This window comes from Austrofundulus limnaeus, unplaced genomic scaffold, assembly GCF_001266775.1.
Source record: "Austrofundulus limnaeus strain Quisiro unplaced genomic scaffold, Austrofundulus_limnaeus-1.0 Scaffold2303, whole genome shotgun sequence".
Taxonomy (NCBI): Eukaryota; Metazoa; Chordata; class Actinopteri; order Cyprinodontiformes; family Rivulidae; genus Austrofundulus; species Austrofundulus limnaeus.
In genome coordinates this window covers 15,454-23,589 of record NW_013954705.1, presented here as the reverse complement: position 1 = coordinate 23,589, position 8,136 = coordinate 15,454, and the positions used below count along the sequence as shown (strand labels likewise).

Genomic DNA, 8,136 nt, shown 5'->3' with positions numbered 1-8,136 from the left:
GGGGGGGGGGGGGGGGGGGTGTTGCCCTGGAAACCTGTAAACACCGGGCTGGTCGGCGGGCCTGGAGCGCCCCCTGCCGGAGGCTCGGTGACCAGCGGCCGCCTCTCTCCGCCCCGCTGCCTCCGTTGTTCCTCCGAACCTCCACCCGTCATGGCCATGCACACGAAGGCCACACCGCCGGTGATCCCGGACACCCGCCGGGAGCTGTCGGAGCTCGTGAAGAGGAAACAGGAGCTGGCTGTGAGCACCGACGGCTTTGATTTCATCTTTATCACGCGATAAAACCATTTTAAGGCTAACCACTGAATGCTAACACAGCTAGCTCTGAGGCTAGCTCGGGTACGAAGCTGAGGAGCTAGTTTTTATTTTTCACTGGTTAATTTACATGTTCAAGACCACACGTCAACATTTATATTTAACAATTTAAACTAAAACAAATGCAGTGCAGGATGTTTCTGGATATGTTTGATCCTTCTGTCTGAAACACTTTAAATATATGCTAAGTAGTTAGCATGAGAACGTATTAGCCGCCATCGGCTTGTCTAAGTTCTCGCGATATTTTCCCTACAGGCCACAGCTGACATCTCGCGATATTTTCCCTACAGGCCACAGCTGACATCTCGCGATATTTTATAAATATGAACTGAAGCTGATCATGTTAACGTTTTTACTGAACAGAATGTTATGATATGTAAAATAATTATCAGCTGTATTTATTTACACTAAATGATAAAACTGGAGTTCAATTAAAAATAAATTAAACATTTTATTTGAAAATGACTTTAAATTAAATGAATGTAACATAGTTGTGTGAAGTTGTGTTCGTTCGCTGTTGGATCAGTTTCTCTTCATCCCAGGAGACTCTGGTGAACCTGGAGAGGCAGATTTATGCTTTTGAAGGCAGCTACCTGGAGGACACTCAGATGTACGGGAACATCATCAGAGGATGGGACCGGTACCTCACCAACCAGAAGTAAGACAGGCAGTGGTTGTTGTTGTTGTTGTTGTTGTTGTTGTGTAGGCTGGGTCCGATGATGTGAAACTTGTTTTCTCAGAAACTCCAACAGTAAAACGGACAGAAGGAACAGGAAGTTTAAAGAAGCTGAGCGTTTGTTCAGTAAATCCTCTGTCACGTCCGTCGCAGTGAGTTCTGTTTGTTTTGCTCCTGGTTGTTGGTTTGAAACCTGCGGCTGACGCTGGCTTCTGATTGGCAGGCAGTGTGCGCGCTGGGCGGGGTCCCGGACCACATGAACGAGAAGCGTGAGTTTGTTTTTACAGCTTCAGGACGAGCGCTGTGAGACGAGCTCCTGGCTCTGACTCTGTCCCGGTTCTCCTCAGGCGAGGCCGGCAGCGGCACCGAGAGCGACGCCTCTCCGGACCTTCAGAACCAGGAGAACGAGCCGGGCCAGGAGGACACAGAAGACGTGGACTCGGCGCTGCAGGATCTGAAGCCTCAGAAGGCTGCGTCCTCGTCGTCCTCGGGCAGCCACCACGCCAGCCACAAGAAGAGGAAGAACAAGAACAGACACAGGTACCACCGGGTCAAGACCCAACAGAACCGTTTCACCTGTAAACCTGTAGCTGCAACAGGAGGTGGGCTCAGCTGGGCCCGGCTGACTCCCTGCTGTTACACAAGCTGTTTGTAGGTTCTGGTTCTGGTTCTGGTCCACTAACAGCTGCTGCTCTCTTCCTTCCATAACGCCGCTCCCTCAGCCCTTCTGCCATGTTTGATTATGACTTTGAGTAAGTCTGCGTCTCCTTCCTGCCTGCTGCTCGGGGTTTCTGCATGTCAGAGCAGCATGTGGCTCTGCTGGGTCCGGTTCAGCTCACAGCTCGTGGTTCTGGTGTCAGTCCGGTGGCTGCAGCAGAACCGTGTCTCAGGCTGTTTGTGTTTGTTGCAGGTTCGACATGAAGGTGAACAAGAAGCCCCGAGCTGTAAGTAGAGCTGCGCTGTGTGCAGCTGTGACACACAAACACACAAACACACACCTTCACCTGCCTTCATGTGTCCCTGCAGGACTACTCCACCTGAGCCCATCTGGACCTGCCTTCTGTCCTGGTTCTGCTGGACCCGTTACAACTCTTCCTGTAAAGTCTTTAAATGTCTGTATTTATTGTTTATGTTCAAACTCCGCCCCTTCTTTTACGACCGTTTGTTTTACAGAAAATCAATAAAAACACCAAAAAAACAAACATGTTGTTGTTGAGGCGACCCGGTGTGGTTCTGACTGGACTCTTTAAAGCTGTTTTTGTTGTTCACCTGTTTCAGCAGCAGGTGGAGCCAGAGCTGCAGCTGGGTCAGAACCAAGTCCAGGTTCTGGAGCTAAAATAAACCAGCTGGAACCACAGAAATTACATTTCCAGCAAAAATACTGTTGTGAATGTTTCCTGTAGAAAGTGTTAATGTGAGCTCTCTGAAAACACGAAACAAAAACACAAAAAGCAGCTAAAAGCTAAAACAGCTGAAAACATCTGTAAGAAGCACAAATTAGCAGAAAAAGCAGATCTACAGCTAAAATAGTAAACAAAGATAAAAGTAGCATAAAATAAGCTAAAGGTAGCAGACACTATCTGAAAATAGCAACCAGATAGAGGGTTTAAAAATGTAAAACTAGCACAACAATGCATATAAAAGTACAAAAAAGTGATAATTTGCAGTAAATTAGCTAAAACAGCTGAAATCTTCAACAAAACAGCTAAAAAAGTAGCYGGAAATTTAATTAACACAGGGGAACATGAAGAAGTACAAGTTTGCTGAATTTAGCTGAAAAAAGTTTTAATAGCTACAAAAATGTGTATTTAGCTTAGAAAAGCTAACTAGCTAATAGCAGCTAAATATTAGCTAAAACAGCAGCAAATAGCTGAATATGGTAGAAAGTATCTGTAAGAAGCATAAATAGCAGAAAAAAGCACAAGAAGGTAGAAAAAGGCAGAATTTTAGCAGAAAAAGCTAAAAGTAGCTAAAATTAGCAAAGGAAAGTGAAAAAGAGCAGAAGCAGAATAAAATGTGTAAAGTGCTGTAAAGATTTAGAAACATTTTAAAAGTTTTAAGGATGTTGAAAACATTTTTAATGAAACAAAGTGGAATAGTTTAAACAGCTGAAATAATAAAACACAGCAGGCCTCACATGAATGAGCCGAATGTTTTCATGTATGAAGTGATGAAAAAGCACAAACAGGAAGGAAAACTGAATGATTGTGAAAGGTCACTATTATTCCTGACAGTCTGGAAGGTTCTGCCGGGCCTCCTGGACCTCCTGTTTACAAAGTGAAGATTAAAGCTCAGGCTTTAAGTTTCAGCTCCTCTTCATCACTCTTCATCACTGAACCCTGAGGTGGCTCAGGTTCAGACCCACCTCCTCTGGTATCAGACTGGACCCGTCTGTGGAGCTGGGCCACATGTAGAACCCGGGGCTGAGAGTAATGAGCTGTAAACACTCACTTCCTGTCACTTCAGGAAGTGCTACAGAACCAGTCTGACGGCGGCGAAGCTTTAAAGTGTCTGTGACGTGTTCATCCTTCAAACATTAAAAGTCAAAGAAAACATTTATATTTAAGAAAGTTGTAATAAAACACGATTTAACCCATTTAGTCTCATAACTGTCAGATTGAATTTGTCTCAGCAAAGTGAAACAGGAAGTGACATCACAGGGGAACTTCTTTTTGTGTCACTTCAGTAGAAAACAAAACCAAATATTAATTTATTTCTTCATCATCAGTGACTTTTTTTAAGTGAAGAGAAAATAGAGACAGAGAAACAGAGAGAAGTAATTAGAAAGATAGAAAGATTGAAATAGTGATTAGAAGTATATTAAATATACACCAACAAAACACAGGACCACACACCCAACATCTGTCCRCTCACCTGAAAAATAAATGGATAAATACATGGAGGGCATATATAAAAATATACACATACCCATACATTTATAAAGATATACATACATACATGCCTACATTCATAAATATTGTCAGTATATACACAYAGACATATATACACACTCAGTGACCTGTCAGAACCCCCGGATCAGAACACCTGTYTGTGAGCAGTTGTGAACATGTGTGTATATACAAGATTTCTCCAATGGAATATTTAATAGTGACTGTGGAGGACCGAGACCCAACCCCCAAGACGCGAGGCAGACATAGGGAAGACCAGAGTCCAAGGGCCCGAGAGGGATCCCGAGCGCAGAGCCCCAAGGGACACCCGCACGGGAAGATCCGCCCACCCACCCCCCAGATCAGACCATAGGAGAGAACTGGGAGAGTCCCCCCAGCGACCACACACACAGCCCCCGGGGCCAGCAGCGACAAACTCATGGGCCCACCAGCACCCACCATACCAAAGCAGATCCAGGAAAGGGCACAGAGGTCCGGGCCCCAACAGGCAGTCACCAGGCCAGGCCGGCACACACCCCAGCGCCCAGCCCCAGACCCCGGGAACCCCCAGCACGCCGGCGGCCAGCCGCACACCCCACCGGGGGGCCGAGCAGCAGCGGGCCCCCAGATAAACCAGCAGGAGGGGCAGCCCAGACCGCAGCCTGACAAATACCCAAACATACACAATCGCACCATCCCACCCTCATCCTCACCCCCACTCAATCAAAGACATACAAGGACGCCACATTCCACTCATACCCCCCGATACACACTCTATACCCCCCAGGTCCAGAACATGTACCCACCCCCTATTGGAGGCGGCACACACCCGAACCCAGGAGGTAGACCCAATCATTCTGAGGTGGAGAGGAGCAGATAGCCAAGGCCGCACCAGGACGCCCGGCCAGCCCCCCGCCGCAGAGAAGCCACACCCATGACCACCCCACCACACCGCCAGCGACCAAGTGCACCCCCCCAGCCGTCCACCCCCCGGAATCCAGCAGCCACCTCGGCCAGCGGGCCACCCACAGGAACCAAGAGCCACACCTCAGGAGACCAAGCAGCACCAGGGAGGATGGAGAGCCAGCCCCGCCCCCCGTCCAAGCCCCGAGCCCACCCACAGCCCAGGACCGCACCTGGTGGTCCGCCCTTCTTCAGGACCCCCTCACCAAATGGCAGTCAGGGAACTCTTCAATAAAAACTCGTCTTTGTTTAATGAAAGAATCTTATTTAAACTCTTCTTCATCTCTGATAGTGACTCTAAATAAGTTAAAGAAACATCAGATTCTCTAATTACTGTAGCATCGCTCTGTTACACGCAGACATTCCCCTATGACATCACTTCCTGTTTCTTCACATGAAAATATCTCAACAACTGTTCATCTCAGCAGTGTGAAATTTGTTTTGCAACATGTTTTCAAYGTTCTCTTTCCAAAAACATATTCATATTTATTACTAAAATTTGATGTCACCAGCCCTTTAATGCAGCTGCTGAGTGAACAGAGTCAACATCTACAGACCTGCTTCAGACCCAGGAGGTCCTCTGGGACCACCAGAGATAAAGAGCTAAAAATATGAGCTGATCTTCCTGGAAACAGATTTCCTTATCTGCCCTCCCTGAAGACAAACATTTCCTGAGTCCTGCTGAGCTCTGCTGCTTCAAGAAACTTTGAGCAGTTTGGACTGAAAACACTGATGTTTATATGAAGCTTCATGAAACACTGAATATTTACTGAGCAGCTTCATCCAGTCCTTCATCCTCCTCCTGCTCCTCCTCCTGGGAACAAACCTCCTACAACTCAGAGGAGGTCAGGACACCACGAGGTCATGAGAAAACTTAAAAAGTCTCCATCAGATGAACTTTGACCTTCCAGCTGGAGCTGAGAACAGAAACAGAAGCCACAGTTCTGTCAGATTATAATCTTTAATCCTAAACGTTGATGAAGAAACATTATTCTGTCAGATTAAAGAAAAATAAAATGTTTATTCTTTGTGTAGAAATTATATTTTATTTTTTCTTGAAGTGATTTTTATCTGTGAGGACATCCTGGAAGCAGTGAGCCTGTCCTTCCTCAGTCCTCCTCCTCCTCTTCCTCAGTGTTGCAGTCTTTGCASAGGATCTGGTCCCGGTCGGGGTAGAACCCAGAACCCAGCAGAGACACGGAGCAGCGGGAGCACTTGAAGCAGGGCTGGTGCCACTGGCGCTCCTCGAAGGACACGTACTTCCCGTCTCCGAACCCTGCGGGACAAAAACACCACACGGGTTTGGACCGGCCCAGAACACCTGCACCGCTTCTGGTTCTACAGACTGCAGAGGCCCAGAACAGCTGAACAGGATCTGTCTGGTTCTGCAGAGCAGAGGTTAAATAGACATCCTGACAGACCACACCCACCTGTGATGTGGGCGTGGCTACAGACGGCAGATGTTAGAGACCATAGATATATAAAGTTAGATAAGTCATCCCTGCTGTTGACCAATGGAGACCGGCGTCCTCACACGGCGGCCATCTTGGGACAGGCAGCTGACCCACTCTGAACATGAATGTGTGATGTGTGTGTTTACTGTTTAAATAACCACAACCTGATCAATTTTCATCAGATTTTCAAACAGATTTTTTTTTGTTGTAAAGGTGAGACATGTTGTTAAAAAAATGACATAATTAAAATGGACATTCATATAATAATTATGTTATTTTGATAAGTAAATTCATATCAATTTATACACAGAATACATTTAGATTACTTTTACAGGTATTTACAAATAAAAATATAAAGAAAAATTATACACAAGTCAAAAATAATACAAAATAGTACTAGCAGTGGTAATTAATATGTTTTATATGTTTTATATTTAGATTTTTTTTACCTTAGACATGCAAATATGAGCCTTCTATACTGTTTTAAAACTGTTCTGTTTGGGTTAAATGTGACAGATGTTGTTATAATACAGCATACATAAACTGGACGTTCACATAAAGAAATACACAATAAGATATATTTACATGTGTTTAGAAATGCATGTTTATATACTGAAAAATTAACTGACATATTTTTGAATGCTGATAAATAGTATTGTAATAATATTTCATAATAAACAGTAATAGTAGTTAATATGAATACTCTTATAATAAACTAAGCAGTTTGTAAATCCATACATATTTCAGTGATTTACACACTTTAATGTAAATCACTCAGTGCATTTACCACAGCTACAGCTGGTGCTGCTGACTGTCCCAAGATGGCCGCCGTGTGAGGACACCGGAGACTCCGCTATGACTTATCTAGCCTTTATATCTATCTATGGTAGAGACATCCTGACAGACCACACCCACCTGTGATGGGGGCGTGGCATCCGGAACATTTCTTGGCGTGCAGGTTGCTGAAACAGGTGATGCAGAACGGACTCTCCTCCTGAGAGGTGAACGGCTGATTGGCCAGAGGAGCTCTGCAGCCGCTGCACAGGAAGCAGTCTTTGTGCCACACCTGGTCCCTGTAGGTGACCCCGCCTTTAGTCAGGGCCTGCAGGACACAGGGACCGGGTCAGACAGAACCTGACAGGTTCTGGTTCTGTTCTGAGCAGCCTCCTCACCTTGTTGCAGCGGCTGCAGCGCGGGGCCACCTGCCTCTCGTAGCACGGCACGCAGTAAAACCGGCTGCTGTCRGGCACGAAGCCCTCGGACCCGATGGGTTTCTGGCAGCCATGACACAGGAAGCAGGTCTGGTGCCAGGCGGCGCCGCCGTACTCCAACATCCTGGAGCCTGTCGGAGGAGGAGACGGGTCTGGTTACAGCTGGACCAGAACTACAAACATCTTCATCACAGCAGGCCCGATCGGACCGCAGCAGAACTTTACTGCTCGTCTGCAGCTCAGAACCAGTCTGGAAGTCTGGGTTTGGACCTGAGTCATCAGGAACCAGGAAGGACTCTGTACCTGGGGTCATGGCTCCGTCACACGCTGCACACCTGGACCACACCTGGCTGCTGCAGAAGCAGCTGCTGCAGAGCAGAGCCTGGTCCTGACAGGTGAAGGCTTCACCTGCCAGAGAGCGCTCACACCTGACACACCTGAAGCACAGCTCGTGGTAGAACCTGTCCTCGTAGGACAGCTCCTGCAGGACGGAGGGGACAGGAGGGTCAGGACCAGGACAGACAGGAGGGTCAGGACCAGGACAGACAGGAGGGTCAGGACCAGGACAGACGGGACAGGAGGGTCAGGACCAGGACAGAGGGGACAGGAGGGTCAGGACCAGGACAGAG

General features: G+C 47.0%; 2 protein-coding genes across 7 annotated transcripts in view; one reads left to right on the top strand and one right to left on the bottom strand.

The window, feature by feature from the left end:
• Positions 1-79: 79 nt before the first annotated feature.
• meaf6 (MYST/Esa1-associated factor 6) lies at positions 80-2,193 on the top strand. 2 transcript variants are annotated; one of them, XM_013999473.1, is made up of 8 exons: positions 80-240; positions 858-973; positions 1,056-1,143; positions 1,215-1,260; positions 1,339-1,531; positions 1,714-1,743; positions 1,902-1,935; positions 2,018-2,193. In XM_013999473.1, exons 1-8 carry the CDS (start codon positions 151-153, stop codon positions 2,030-2,032), a joined length of 612 nt encoding a protein of 203 aa, XP_013854927.1. In that variant the 5' UTR covers positions 80-150; the 3' UTR covers positions 2,033-2,193. The 2 variants fall into 2 exon arrangements, with proteins under 2 accessions (XP_013854927.1, XP_013854928.1); XM_013999474.1 differs by lacking the exon at positions 1,714-1,743 and having other exon boundaries at positions 82-240.
• A 3,596-nt stretch (positions 2,194-5,789) lies between these two features.
• LOC106510752 (four and a half LIM domains protein 3) overlaps positions 5,790-8,136 on the bottom strand; it is a 7,497-nt gene continuing 5,150 nt past the window's right edge. For 4 of the 5 annotated variants that reach the window (XM_013999466.1, XM_013999465.1, XM_013999468.1 and 1 more), the window contains exons 3-6: positions 7,811-7,988; positions 7,469-7,638; positions 7,212-7,398; positions 5,790-6,118 (exon numbers count right to left, since the gene is read on the bottom strand). In XM_013999466.1, coding sequence (XP_013854920.1) covers positions 5,952-6,118; positions 7,212-7,398; positions 7,469-7,638; positions 7,811-7,988 — 702 coding nt within the window. In that variant the 3' untranslated portion in view covers positions 5,790-5,951. The remainder of the gene's footprint in view (positions 6,119-7,211; positions 7,399-7,468; positions 7,639-7,810; positions 7,989-8,136) is intronic. The other variant, XM_013999467.1, reaches the window with a different exon arrangement.

What these genes read in the sequence shown, in the direction of transcription:
- meaf6 (XM_013999473.1), top strand. Translation starts at nt 151, where the DNA reads ATGGCCATGCACACGAAGGCCACACCGCCGGTGATCCCGGACACCCGC. An exon ending in CCTCTGTCACGTCCGTCGCA is followed by an intron (nt 1,144 to 1,214) that starts GTGAGTTCTGTT and finishes TCTGATTGGCAG; the next exon opens with GCAGTGTGCGCGCTGGGCGG. An exon ending in AAGAACAAGAACAGACACAG is followed by an intron (nt 1,532 to 1,713) that starts GTACCACCGGGT and finishes CCGCTCCCTCAG; the next exon opens with CCCTTCTGCCATGTTTGATT.